General features: G+C 41.3%; 1 protein-coding gene across 4 annotated transcripts in view; it reads left to right on the plus strand.

Annotated features, from left to right (window-relative positions):
- Positions 1 to 14,954, plus strand: part of LOC141795086 (vinculin-like) — a 36,591-nt gene that overhangs the window by 1,263 nt on the left and 20,374 nt on the right. For all 4 annotated transcript variants that reach the window (XM_074675845.1, XM_074675847.1, XM_074675846.1 and 1 more), the window contains exons 2-5: positions 10,986 to 11,056; positions 12,279 to 12,429; positions 12,967 to 13,075; positions 13,566 to 13,688. In XM_074675845.1, coding sequence (XP_074531946.1) covers positions 10,986 to 11,056; positions 12,279 to 12,429; positions 12,967 to 13,075; positions 13,566 to 13,688 — 454 coding nt within the window. The remainder of the gene's footprint in view (positions 1 to 10,985; positions 11,057 to 12,278; positions 12,430 to 12,966; positions 13,076 to 13,565; positions 13,689 to 14,954) is intronic.

Raw genomic sequence — 14,954 nt, forward strand, 5'->3', positions numbered from 1 at the left:
AGTGAGAGAAAAGAAGCTGCTAATGTGAGGGAAAATGAGTCTGAAAGTGTGGGAGTTGACACTTTGTGGAGCCTTGTAAGGGAATCTGTAAATGCAGGCTGTGTGGAAGAGTGAGGAACTGTCTGTCTTGGGTGAACACTTTGGTCGTTTTAATTTGCTCTTAACTGAAGTTACCTTACCAACTTGGTGATTTGGTTATCTGAAAACATCAGGAGTTGTGTTTTACAATCAGCCTTCTCTTGTGGCCAGATCAAACCAGACAAACTGGACTCATCTTTGAATTAAAGTGCATGTTTCCTACTTACAAACATACAGCTTAAATTTCTCCGGAAAAAAAAAATAGACAGAAAATTGGGAACAATAGATACCATAATGAAAGACAATATATCAAGAAGAGGAGAGTTAAAAAATACTTAAATCTTAAAATAATTATAACAAAATAAGCAAGTGACAAAACATGATACAGTTGGGCTCAGACCAAAATTAAAAAAAAAAACACACAGATGAAAGATTATAAACCTCACAAAATGAACTGCCAAATTAAATGTATCATAAGATCTTCGACCTCCTTTAAAGGGACTGAGGACTCTATAAGTGATTTCTAGTGATCATGAAAAAGTCTCACTTCTAGAAATGTCTGACCATGATCCTGAGCTTGAAATGAGATTATGAGTGACAATACAGGTTATACTTAAATGCTACCTCTGAGCTTCCTGATCAGTCTCTATTATAACACTATGCTGGCCAATAAACTGTAGGTCTGAGAAAAGAGATCTGTGTTTTCCTCTGCTGAAAAAATTAGCAATGGTGGACACTGGAGCCTAACTGTCTGACAGAAAAAGGACAGAAGAGCAGAAAAAAGCTCAATAGGAGAGTGATAGAGCATGAGCTAAAAGCTAAACCACAAGCCAAAGGCTAAAGCAGGTGTTAAACTGTTAGTAATAACATTCATTCCAACCCTCATGCGGCAGTTATTCTGCAGTGGTCTATTTAAACATTAGAGTCTATCAATAAAATGAAAAGCAAGGTTATGTTAGCTCTGCTTGGTAGATAAGCACTGGGAGAAAATAACCAGGATTTACTAATGTTGCACATCCCGGACTTGTCTCAAAACACCGGGCTGTGAGTAGGGCTAAATATAGCCAGCCACTAAACTATGGTACAAACTGACAAAGTTTGCTTGTTGTCACGTTTCAAACAACAGCACTATGTAACTGTTGATAAACGCCTTACCTTGTGTTGTATCTGGTAAAAAGGTTGTCTTGAACAAAGAAAAGTAGAGTTAAAAATATCTGATCTCTGTTCATCTTTCAAAACAAACACACGCCTTGTTAAGTCATGTCATCACAACAGTCCAGAGGTATCACTGTAACCCACTTCAAACAGATAGTCATCACAGCCTCTTTAAGTCTGCGCTCTTATATGAAACATGAGGAACATTCAAAAAGGAAGCCCTGGAGGGCCTGATTGACTTGGTTGGAGCATAACAAAAAAAACAAGTCGGTAAAACAACTATAAATGAATGGGAATTCAGAAAAACACAGACAAAAGAAAGTCATATTTAGATCTAAATAAATGTTCATACTGTGAACAAAGTCATGAAAAAGTCTTCAAAACCTTAAAAAAATTACTGCCATCTACGTACTATTGAAATGTCTGACCAAGAGTTTGAGCAAAGACTTCCTTATGTACAATTTTAATGCTGCACAAGAAGAGTTTGTGATACATTCATGCATTATTCTGTGAATCCTCATCATCACACTGACTCCAAAACAAGCCATGAGGGAGTTTGTTTCACAACTTCTATATATTGAAGTAAATGACTGATTATTATACTTTTCCTCTCCTCAACTCTGGAGAGAATCACCTTCGTGCTTTCCTTACTGTGGTGCCTCTTTGAGACATACTGTAGCTGTTTTCTCTCTGAATGCTTTTCTAAAATAAAAAAATAAATTTTGTGTCATGTTGGGAAAATTTAAGCTGCTGACTTAATCCCAAATTGTTATGCAATGGCTAAATGCCTTTTGTAATATTATTAAGCACGTGTAAGGATACGTCAGCAGGATTTAGATGCAGGAGAAGCACAGTTGGATTATGGAAGTCTGAATACATAAGGTAGTTGGTTATAATGATGTTCTGCTCTTGATGTGTTAAGGTTGATAGATAATTCTGCAAAGCAGGAGAACTTCTGAAATAAAAAGTCAACCAGGGGCTCTAAACTTTCTCCTCTCCGGTTAAACTTCTTCAGCAGCTCCTTCACAAAGCTTCATCTCCCCTGCAAGGACACACCAGATCACTTTGATAAATATCTCATTAACTGATAGTAAAACAGGAGACATTTAGTCTGGACTGGATAAAAAAAATCCCCTTTTCATTTGATACAATCCAGCTGCAGTTCGTCCTTGATACCCCATCGCTGCCGGGCTCACCTCTCCGCCTCTCTTTTCACGGCTCCTCCTCAGTGATCCGGTCAGTTGATCCTTTCAGACGGAGAGCAGAAGGAGGTTAATAGCAGCTCCAGGCTTGTCGCTCAGGTCTCGGATGATGGAGATGCAAGGAGACAAGGAGAGATAACAGGGACAAAGGAAAGTGGCAGACAGAGGAAGTGTTTTGAGGATGTAGAGGAAAGTAGGATGCATTTAAAAGTTGTCAGTAGCATACTGTCTCCTCTGCTCGTGTTTGTGAAATGTTAGGCCAAATATAAACTCTCAGACACTTTGGACTATCACTTATATGAAAACATGAGCAGAAGTGGGAAGTAATAGAGTGTAAATAATTAATCACAGTGCTTCCTTTTTTATTTGTAATGAACACAGAATAAATTTATCTACCACTGATGTTTCTAAACAGGCTATAAAAGCAAACCACACCGTCAGAGAGAAGGTTATATCTAATTCAGTTATTTTTAATACCACTGAGTCTGATTTCCATGAGGCCATGTGCAGCATGCAGACCTAAAGAGCCTCTGTGTACATAATGCATATCAGAGTTAGATGGCTGAAGATGAACAGCTGAAGAAGCCTGTTTGTTTAAGTAGAGTCATCTGGTGTCTGTTAGACAGTTTTTAATGAATTAACTTCCTGTATTTTGAAAATCAACAGTAATTTCTCCCTGTTAAAGCCTTAAAGTAGTTACAAAGGCACTCAAAAAGGAATAAATTGATTTTTCTTCATATCTTTAAGTACTTTCAAACTTTGAGACAAACTCACAAGTAAAATTGATTAACAACCCATAAATATCAACCATTCCATATCTGCTCATAAAGTGCCATATCACAATAAATGTTATCTTAAGACAAAGATATTAATGGATCTAGATATGCTACTGTTATATTATTTACAGTCAAAAAACACCAGATGTGTCTCCAGTCCACCTCTGCCTTGTCACGGCACTGGATCAGATTTGTTTCTAACACAAGTTAATGTGTTAACTTACACTCTGCTGTGATCTGGCTGCATCCCTGCTCCAGCAGGTTGCAGCAGATACGCAGGGGCACTACCCTAACAGGCCAAGTGAGTTTCAAAATAAAACAAACTTCTCATTCCTGGGACTCCATCTTTTTGGTAACATGCAGCTGATGTGAGTTGACATGTCCAGTCAATGTGTGCAGTCAACATGAACCCAGACTGAAGAGGCATCTGGTGTCGTCCTAGTTCTAGCCCACTTAGACCAGCTGCAACATTAATGCGTATACACATTTGAGCCTGGATGCCACATGTGGGGTGTAGGTCATTTTGGATTTCAGATCTTAGCTGTCAAAAAGTTGGTCATTAAAAGAAACAAAAAATAACACAGACTTTCCACTCCCTTCATGTTTATTTCATCCAATCACTGCACAGTTCCACATTTCATGAGTCACATGCCTTGAAAACAATGACACACATGTCCCATCCAGCCTTAAGTGTAAAAACGGTAAGAACTGGTCTCATCTTAACCCACCACGAGTAGAGATCTTGGCAGCATTTAGTAAGTTGCAGTGGTAAAAAAAAAAAAATTCCTTTCGTAGAGCAGAATCAGACTCATGTGAGACAGACATCTGATGAGGCTTTAAAACTAGCTGAACTACATCATAGATGTCCCCCAGTCTGCAACGTTTGACACTGCAGCTTCTGCGTTTAAGCCCAGTTTCTCATCAAAGAACAGGATTACCTGTATTTCATCTGGTCAGTAAGAGAAGCACTAAAGTTCAGTTTCCATCAAGCAGTTCTGCAGTGATTTTGTAGTGTTTCCTTTGACTAAAACCAGGACAGGTCTCCAAATTACAGATCTGTACCGTCCCACTTTTTGGGACCCATCTGTTGGGGTGCCAGACATACCAATCCAACCCCAGAAGGTGCAGCTAGAAACTCTGCAGTCCACTGATTGGTCAAAGGAATCGTCACTCCCTGTGCGACAGCAGTAATAAAGAACAACACATAGCCATGCCATGTTTAAATCTCCAGCCGACTCTGTGAAGATAACTTTCTTTTTAGCATTAATGTTGCCCATCTTGTATACAGTAAGACACACTTCTTTGTTGAAAAGCTACACCAAGATAGACATATACAGAAAGTCACTCAGTGGTGCTTTAAGTCTGAATTCCTGGAGGTGTGTTTTTAGGATCAACATGAGTATGCCATTAAAATAGAAACATTTTAACTCTTTAAAAAAGAGTGCCTTGATGTTTTTCTTGAATTTCTAAGGCTGGATGTATCCTTTTTCAATGTACACCTCAAACTCACTCCCCTTTTTTGAGTCCATGAAGTGCTTCTTCTATTTATTAGCTATATATTTAATTATCTCCCAAACATAACTTCAGGTTCAGGAAATGGCCAATAAGAATTTTAATCAGAAGGCTTGAACCAGGGTGTGAGGATACTTTTAAGTGCCAAGGTATCTGTGCTCATTCTTTATCCTCTGCGAGGGTGAAGAAAAACTGATGACTTGTTGTGTGGTTTCATGACAGGAGGAGCGAGCGTTAAGAAGTGGTTTCTAAGTAGGTGTTGAAGAGACAGAGAGTGCTTGGGAACACAGCTTGTAAAATCAGCAGAGGTTTGTTGCCGGGTAGATAAACTTAATTGGATGTAAAGTGCACCTGGAGCTTGAGCACACACACACTTCTGAGGACACGTTTGATTTTAGAAAGCTGATTCATTTCTACACTTTGAGCTGAGAGGTAACTCAGTATACAGCACCGAGGGTCTGACCAAATGCTGATACAGTTTCACTGTTAACCCCGGACAGGGTGGGCTGTGTAGGGGGCACTTTCATATCTAGGTCACTGAGACACTCACAAGATGGTGTCAGTCTGGATCTGCGCGTGGGGTGTGCGTGGGTCGACGTTGATTTGACTAAAGATCTGAAAGCTGCTGCCGGAGTTTGTTTGAAAGTGTGTTTGCGTGTGTGAAGTTGTGCTGATGAAGGAGCAGCCGCGGTGCTGCGGTGCTGTTTGTGAAGAATCTGCTCCTCAAGGAGTCAACAGAGATCCTGAGTATGTCTGAGGGGGAGGGGGAGGAGGAATAAATAGATTTACCGTTGAGTGAAGAAACCGCATGCTGACGGAGAAAGAGACAGACAGAAAGTGAAGGAGAGTAAGATGAAGAGTATGAGGAGGAGGAGCAGTCATTTTTAACAATTAGGAAGGAAAAGTGTGTGTGGTGTGTTCAGACCAAAGTGTGCCAGACCCTGTGGTCCACCTCACCCCTCTACACACACTCACACAGACTCACCAACTGCTGCTCTATGTAAATATGCTCCATCTCTTCTCATTCGACAGCAGACTGAGGATGAAAGTCCGGCTGTGCGTCCCCTCTGCGTCTCAGCCTGTCACAAATTGACTCCTGACTAGCAAACTTCCTTCCTTTATCACTTTTGGAGCCTGAAGGAGTCATCTCATTGAGAAAAAAGGCTTTGTCCCTACTGCTGTGGCTTTTTAGATAACTCACTTTGTATGGATTGTACTGATTTTTCACTGTAAGTCTGGTATCTAAGGAGGGGTTGTGCTTTCTGTACAACAAGTTGACCTTCAGAGATGATTTGGATTCAGAAAGCAGAGTTTATCTGTTTGGGAATTAAATTTAAGGGAGAACATCTATAGAGAGCAGCTTTAATAAGATTAAAAAATCTACCAGGAAAAGTGAAATCATAAAGAGAAGGATTAATCTGTAGCTCAAAGGTTGAAGAGGAACTCAAAGGTCATATTTTAAACTGTAAGATATACAGATGTAGTCTCTGTGATGTCACCCATCTGTTTCTGATGCAGAGTTTTGAATCCATATTGGAAATGCTGAACTCAACCTAGCTTCAGCCCGTAAAGAGGTGGGCTTTTAAATAGTGAATATGTTTATCCTGTGTTTATCAGTGGATAGAGAAGGCAAGAGTGGGCAGAGACATGCAGTAAACAGGTCAGAGGCTGGACTTGAACCCAGATCACCAGCTCAAGGACGAACCTCATGGGGGCCCGACCTAGACTACAAATTAATATGTTAATTCTTGCGGTCTTGGCTTATTGTGTTTAGTTTCAGGTGTTTCTGCTGCCAGCCTCATATTTTAGGACTTTAGCATGGGCTTCATAATTTTAGACCTGGAGATGCTACTTGGTCCTGTTGATTCTGTTGATCTGTTGGCATCGTTTTCATCCCAGGAATCTAATTTAATCATTTTTTTTACTCTTCGTAAACATTCTGGCCTTGCTTTTGTGTATTATTTCAGAATAAGGGTTGTGTATGTGACAGGTAGTTTTATTTTTCATAACAAATAAGATAAAAGAAAAAGTTAGTTTTGAGTTTTTACAGAGTAGAAGCAGCTGACAACTGTTTTAAGCCTAAAAAACCTCCCGCCAATCAACAGCAACAGACAGCCAAGAAAAATTAACTGGTGAGGAAGAGGAGCTGATTCATGAAGATGCTGAAGAGGTGTTTTTTAATTTTTTTTCCCCCTTTTTATTGTCCAAGTGGTGAAAAACGACTTATTCTTCAGTTGGAGTGCTGTTTCATGTATGTGTCATGACTCCTTCCACTTTTCTTTCCTCTTGCGCGTGTCCTTCATGTTATTAATGATTCAGTGATTTATATTAAAAAATCATCAAAGCGTGTCTTCATAAGAGGAAATTTGTCTTTGAGTGGTAAAAAAAGATCAGAAATGAGGTAGATAGATAGAAATCTGAGCCGTAGACAGTGCGTTCAGGATGTGCTGATCGCTTTTGAACCCTTAAACTTCATTGCCCTCACTTGGACTTGAAATCTAACTTGTAAGCTGATAAAAACAGGAAACAGAGCTGCGTCTGCATTAAAGCTGATGTTTGCCTATGTGGCTGATGACCCTGTCCTCTTTGATTGACAGCTGTTTCCTTTCTGCAGAGGCAGCTGCACCTCTCAATCTGTGAAACCACAAACACATCCCACCGTCAGCGTGTCCAGAGAACCACTTTAATGTCTCATTAAAAATGTATGGAGGAACTGGTGTGGAGTGTTGCTGCTTACAGGAAACTCTTTGATCCGTCACCTGATATGACTTTGTGGGTTCGTCTGCAGGGTTGCATCAGGCTGCGCTCGACCTGCAGAGCTTCATTCCTCACATTTTAAAGTCGGACTTCCTCCTCTTTGGGGAAATTGACACACTGACACCTGCAGATATTTTTGGCTTATCTCTTAAGGCACATTAAGTGTGTTCAGAAACTTTCAGAATATTTTAGAAAGTTTGAGCTGTTGAGTCTGTTCAAAAAGTTGAGACATGTCTCCCTAGCAGATCTCCAAAATTTGCTTTCACTTCAGATTAGAGAACATCTTTTGGGGATTTTTGTCGCAAGTCTGTCCTCAGGACAGCTGCAGAGATAAGGAAAAGACAGAAAGTCCTGCCCAAAAATGACCTTAAAAAGATGTATTTTTGCTTGAACAAGTATACTTTCTTAAGAATATCTTCACGTGTTGTTGATGCTTTTGTCATTGCAAGTGAAGCATGAAGTGTCCTGATGTTAAGTTCAAGTTCCTGCATCAAGACTTTTAGTTTCACTCCTCTCTTCAAGGAAAGAGTTGTTTGTGCTTAATATGATTAATGAAATACAGCCACAGATAATGATGTGCATGCACCAGCAGCAGAAAAAGAAAACCAGATCATTGTTAACTGGTTGTTTGTGAGATGTTACCTCTTACCAACCACTGAGCATGACCAGAAAAGGAGAAGCCCTCAGCACGAGCACTGAGCGGTCAGATAATTTGAGAATAAATCTCCAGTGAAGGCCTGTTTTGTTTGAACGCGCTGCCTCCGAGTCTCTGGAGCCAGAAAGTCTATTAACCGACTTCCACTGACGCAGCCACGAGAGACTGATGTCATCATCTCACTGTAATTGCATCTCAAAAGTGTGTGTGTGTGTGTGTGTGTGTGTGCCTGTGTTTGTGTGTAAATGTGATTTGTTTTGGAGATGTTTTTGCATCACTGCAGGAACATCTGCAGAAAAAGTGAGCAAAGTCATCCTGCTGTGTGTGTGTGTGTGTGTCTGTGTTTACAGAGGAGTGTGTGTTTGTGCAGATGTGTTCTGCAGGAGGACTCTCTGTTGGTGTTTGATTTATGCTGCCTTTTTGGCAGAGCAGGGAGTTGATAAATGCACATCTCTCAGACGTTGTTTGTCAGAAATCATGTGACGAGCTGCAAAATCAATGCGCAAGGGCTCCGTTTTTGCACATTCACTGTAAGGAGGCCCTGCTTTCATTTTCTGCTTCACTGACGGTGATGCTGATGATGACTGGATGAAATCAGCCCAACACACCTGCTGTGGTGAAGCCGCGGTTTTACTCACCTTCATCATGCCATGTCCTCATAACCACTGCGGCCTTAAGATGATGGAGGGTTTGAGCAAAGTAGAAAAAAACAACAGATTGGAAGATTAAAGTTGTAATGTTGGTCACTAGCCACTATTTTGGGTAGACCTGTTCAACTGCTTATTGTCGCAAAGATCTAATCGGCCAATCACAGTGCAGCAACTTAGTGCACTTACGTGAAAACGAGCTGCTTAAGTTCAAACTGAGCATTAGTAAGGAGAAGGAAGGGGATTTAAGAGACTTTGAGCTAGGGATGGGTACCTTACACATTTGAAATGATACAGTACCGATGCCCGGTACCTGGCCATCGGTACCAGTACTCAATGGTACCAATTTTCTGTACTTTTTTGTGTTTATGTGGTAAAAATATCAATTTGTTTAACAATAATATATATATATATATATATATTTTTTTTTTTACAATTTAACAAATATGTTCTTCAATATATAACCTTGAAATGCTGTGTTCATGTCCATCATGGAAAATCACCTACTCTCTCACAGTCACAAGGATGCATTTAGGTACCTAAACATGGTACCTTTTGATTTTACATGAATCGATACCTGGTACTTTTGACATGATTCGGTCAGTACCTAAAAAGTTCCTAATTCTGTACCCATCCCTACTTTGAGCGTGCTTATCTAAACATCCAACCTTGAAGATGGGCTGCAGCAGCAGAAGACCACACCGGGTGACCCTCCTGTCAGCTAAGAACAGGAAACTGAGGCTACAATTCACATGTGCTAACTCGCAAACCTGACCAGGGATGATTGAAAACTGTCTCCTGGTCCGTTGAGTCTGGGTCTCTGCTCCACACTCGGATAGTAGGCTCAGACTTTGGAGGGAACAACATGAAAGTATGGATCCATCCTGCCATAGATCAATGCTTCAGGCTGCTGCTGGTGGTGTAATGGTGTGGATTTTCTGTACCCACTTTGAGCCCCTTAGTACCACACTGGAAAAAACTGAAATCTTATAAAGTGTTTTTGTCTTATTTTCAGTAGAAAATGTCTTTTTAGACTTAATATTAGACACATTTACCTGACCAGTCCAGAAAAGTGTCTTGTTTCTAGTTATTTCAAGACAAAAATGAGGTCTAAATTGCTTGTAAGAAGTAAAAAAAATCTTTTTACTTCTTTTTTACTTCTTAAATGCAATTGAGACCTCATTTTTGTCTTTAAATAACTTGAAAGAAGACATTTCTCTGGACTGGTAAGTTTAATGTGGCTCATCTCAAGTATGACAAGACAATTTTTACTTAAAATGAGGCAAAAACACTTGATAAGATTTCAGTTTTTGCAGTGGCAACTGAGCAACTATCCATCTCTATATGAGCCCAGTGTACCCATCCTCTGAAGCTCCTTGTCACAAATCATCCAAAACTTGTTCAGTGAGTTCCCTGTTCTTCATTGGCCTCCACAGTCACCAGAACTCAATCCAATAGAGCTCCTTTGGGATGTGATGGAACAGGAGATTCTCATCATGAATGCTCAGCCGACAAATCTGCAGCAGCTGTGTGAAGCTATCATTTAAATATGGAGCAAAATCTCTGAGGAAGGTTTACAACACTTTGTTCAATCTGTGCAACGGAAAATTAAGACAGGCCTGACGGCAAAGGAGGGTATTAGCAAGATGTACCTTATAAAATTGGCCAGTGATTGATCAGGGTGCTGAAATTTCCTGTTCTGAAATGTTGGATGTGTAGAAAACTGAAAACTGAGAGACGAGTGTTCCCTCTCGGAGCCTTGAAGCTTGCCTTGATGTGATTTGTCATGCATGCTCATAGATTCTCATCCCTGTGCTGTTTTGCTTTAGCCTTTACTTTAAGTTTTGGTAATTTTAGGACCTGCATTTGTGAAGCCATTTGTCACCTAAATCTGCTCCATAAAGATGTAGACCAAATTGATTGAGGTTCTGGGTTTTGGTCTGAAGAGTTGGGTCAACTTAGAGCAGCGACTCTCCCCTGACCTGCCCTCATGTTGAATACCAGACGACCCAGTCAACCGGAGCTCCCCCAAAGATATGACATGCACGCACGGCTGAAATAGGTGTGAATTGATGCACACCCGTTCACCCTTCAGACTATAAATAGCATTCTCTTAAATGTGATTTCCTGTCTTGCTGTGACTAATGATAATGTGAAACAAACAATCAATATGTATGTGTATTTGTGTGTGTGTGTGTTTCAGGTGGGGAAGGAGACGGTTCAGACCACTGAGGACCAGGTGATGAAGAGAGACATGCCTCCTGCCTTCATTAAGTAAGTTTGTCTCAAAGAAAGCCGTCTTTCAGATTCTCTTTTACATCCAGAGGAAGAAATGATGGAAAAGATACACATCATCTGAGAAGACAGAGAACTTGTTAAAAAGAGGATTCCAGACGGTTTAATGTCAGGAAACGTGGCCGCGTTCCCAGCTGCAACAAAGAGCCTCTTCTGATGTCCGGCCCCAGCATCCAGACCGCTGAGAGGCTACTTGTTGTTCCCCAGCCGACATCCAAAGAGCTGACATAAACTCTGAGAGCTGCCACTCTGCAGTCTTAGACCCAAACACCCAGCTGTGTGTTTTTTTGCACATACTCTCATGCTTCTACTGAGAGTTGTCAACAATTCTCATCTCCCTGATTTCATTATCCCTCGTATTTAATCCCACATTTGTCTCCTGTTTTAAGAATAAGGGCTCAGACCTCAAGCAGACCCACACGCCAGCTTGCTGGCACACACACAAGGCATTACACCATAAATCTCACTCACAGGGCTTAGGAGGGGGCGTGTGGGAATGTGAACCAGCCTAAATATAGATGAACCAGCAGCCATCAATACCATGACCAATGGGGGTCAGAAAGAGGAGTTACTTGGGTTTATTAAAGTGCTGTTAAAATCCATCACCTCCTTCAGGTTAAATCCTTGATCCCCGAGGAGACGGCTTTCAAAATAAAAGCCTGGAAGTTCGAACACTGTTGTATTGTTTAAGGAGAATTGCTAGATTTTGCAGGTCGAACTATGACAACTTTCACTTAACCTCACTTTCTTTCTCTGTTTGAGGCCCATACTAGCTTTAGAAAATGAAAATCAAAGAAAAACTGGACTTTCATTGGTATTCACAAGGAAGGGTGACTTTTTAAGTGTCAGACTATAGAAAAACTTTTTATTTCATCTTGTGAAAGAGTCAACATTTTGAAGATCTATGTGATAAAAATTCGAGCACCTGCTTGTGAAACTCAATCTGAGGCAGTCTGAAGGTTTCGTGCTTTTATTTTACCCCCTAGTGCTAATTTAAAGAAGTCCAGCCAACAGGGTCTGTATGTCACAGGAAAACTTTGGTTCAACTCTAGCCGCTTCTTAAAACGAGAGCCACATCTTTGGCGACATGAGATCTGATCTATTTGTTTACAAGGTGATAAATTCCTGTTTTCTGTGAAGGCATATGTTGAGTTTGATCTTGACTGCTCCTCTAAAGCCGTCTGTGTTTTTTTTTCTTCAGGGTAGAGAACTCGAGCTCCAAGCTGGTCCAGGCATCTCAGATGTTAAAGGCGGATCCGTACTCTGTTCCTGCTCGAGATTACCTAATCGACGGATCCAGAGGGATCCTGTCGGGGACATCCGACCTGCTTCTTACCTTTGATGAAGCTGAGGTGTGTGTATGAGTGCATGTGTGTGTGTAATAACCTCTTTTATCATGAGTGTGTCCTGAGGATCCCTCTTACTTCAGAGGTGTGGTATCTTTCAGGGAAATAAAGCTTTATTTAGCCGAGCAGAGGAAGGAGCAAGTCTGTAATGGAGGCTCAGATCTAATCACTGAGATCAGATGACTCCCCTCCGTCGTAACTCAGTGTGTGTGTGTAAAAATATGGTATGTACAAAGCTGTATGGTGTGTGTGTGTTGAATGTTTGATGGAAGCCCTGTAAGTGGAGTCACACTGGACACGTGATGAGGCTCACTCCCTCGCCACATCTCATCAGAAGCCTCATTTTTTTAAAAGAGCAACTCTTTGCGGTCACAAGACGCACATCACAAGACTGCGCACTCACAGAGACACCAAACAAAATGAAAGCCCCTGTTTAACTCTGCCTAAAAAAAGCTCACACACACATAAAAGATGTTTGTTTCAAATCATGTCAGCATTTCCTTCACGCCTGCAGAAATGTTTGTGATTATGTCTGTGTTCCAGGTGAGGAAGATAATCCGGGTGTGTAAAGGTATCCTGGAGTACCTGGCTGTAGCTGAGGTAGTGGAGACCATGGAGGATCTCATCACATACACCAAGAACCTAGGACCAGGTCTGCAGGATTCCTCCCTTTCAAAATAAAACCCCAATCTCAAAGCTGCCAATCAAAAATGAATTAAGGATAAACACAGCTGCTTTGTTATCACCTTTATCAAACTTGGTGTCATGAAATAAGGGGAAACAAACTCAACCTGCTGCGTTTTAATCCAGAGACAGGCTAAATGAACAGCTGACTGCTGCCCCAAAGATGCTGTGATTAAGTCTTTTACCCACAGACGAGCTGATCCATAAACAGGCTATTTATCACCCGAGGTAAAAGGTCAACTGTTTTGTCAGAGCTCCGCGGAATAATGAGCCGGAGGAAATCTGATGCCAAGGTCTCCTCTCATCCGTCCGAGCTGTCTTTGTACGAAATCAGTCGTTTGAGAAGTAATGATCAGTTTGGTCAAAAACGACTCAGGATGAGAATAAACTGGAGGATAAACTGTAAAACGTGATCCTGTCTTGTTGTGAAAGAAGCTCAGTCTCTGTTTGTCCTTCAGGGATGACCAAAATGTCGAAGATGATCGAGGAGCGGCAGCAGGAGCTCACACACCAGGAGCACAGACAGATGCTGGTCAGCTCCATGAACACCGTCAAGGAGCTGCTGCCTGTTCTCATATCAGGTGTGTGTGTGTGTGTGTGTGTGTGTGACTGTGTGGGAAAACCTCTGTGTAGGTCAGAGTGTGAGTGGACCCACTGTTGTTATAGCAACACTCATAATTACAGTCATTAGTTTCTGGGGATGTCAGACTGACTACACACACACACACACACACACACACAGCCCACATGCTGTACTGTACACCGCAGCAGCAGAGAGCACTGTCACAGCTTCTGCAGTATGCAGCAGGAGTTTGTCTTGCAGGGTCAGATGCTATTTTGCAGCTCATACCTTGATGAAAGAGGGGTTATTTTCTTTTTCAGGCTTCACTCTGTACAGCTCAAAAAATTCATATTTCCTCACACCAAATAAACACTTTTTTCAGCCTCTGCCTGAAACACTTCGCTTTAGCTGCTGCCTCTTTAGGGCTCCCTGCTCCACAGCCCCCCTTCTCTCTGATTGGACAGCGTGGTTTACCATTGTACGATTTTGAAGCCAAAATACCCCGTCACAGGCACAGCCATTGAAGCAGTTGTGCAGCCAGAGTCTGCGCAGTAAAGACTGTGAGGGATTCTGGGTGAATCTGAGTGGAGCTGGGTGACAAAAGTAATGATTTTTTTTTTTCTTTCAAGAGTCTAATCTCTTCTTGGCTCCACCTCCCAACATAATTTTCAGTCCCTGAAAAAAAAACACAAGAATGGCAGCTGTCAAACATCATTGAACCTGATGTAAAACCTCCTTTTAACCTTGTAAAACTAATGAAAACGAAACTCTTCAGAAAAATGAGGACTTGAATACAAGGCAGCCAAATGTTATCTTCAAATCACCACAGAAATCGGACGTGAGAAACATTAATTTTTTACAGTTTGACCACAGCCTATCTGGAATGGCTGGAGCGTCAGATTTTTTTTACCTATACTGCAGCCAGCCACTAGGGGGAGCAGTTTTTTTGGAGACCTTACTTCGAGCAAGATGACGTCCATTTTTTTTTTTTACGTCTATGAGCGTACCTTGGTGTTCTAGGCCCACCCTCTCAAAGATTTCATACAACAGTTAGGAGATACTTATGTGAAGACCTCAACAGTTCAACAAATCTCTTGAAAATCTCATTAAGATCTTGCAGAGATCTCTTGAAGGTCTTGCGAAGATCTCGTAAAGGTCTACACTCATTTCATATTTAAAGACTTTTTACATAATTTCAGAACTCCAATACTTTTAGGGACTGTCTTTTCACCCATGTACTTTATCCTTTGCCTGTAGACAGCTGGGATCGGCTCCTGTCACCAGC

This window comes from Halichoeres trimaculatus, unplaced genomic scaffold (genome assembly GCF_033239565.1).
Source record: "Halichoeres trimaculatus isolate MK-OKI-2021-1 unplaced genomic scaffold, fHalTri1.1 fHalTri1_scaffold_8, whole genome shotgun sequence".
Taxonomy (NCBI): domain Eukaryota; kingdom Metazoa; phylum Chordata; class Actinopteri; order Labriformes; family Labridae; genus Halichoeres; species Halichoeres trimaculatus.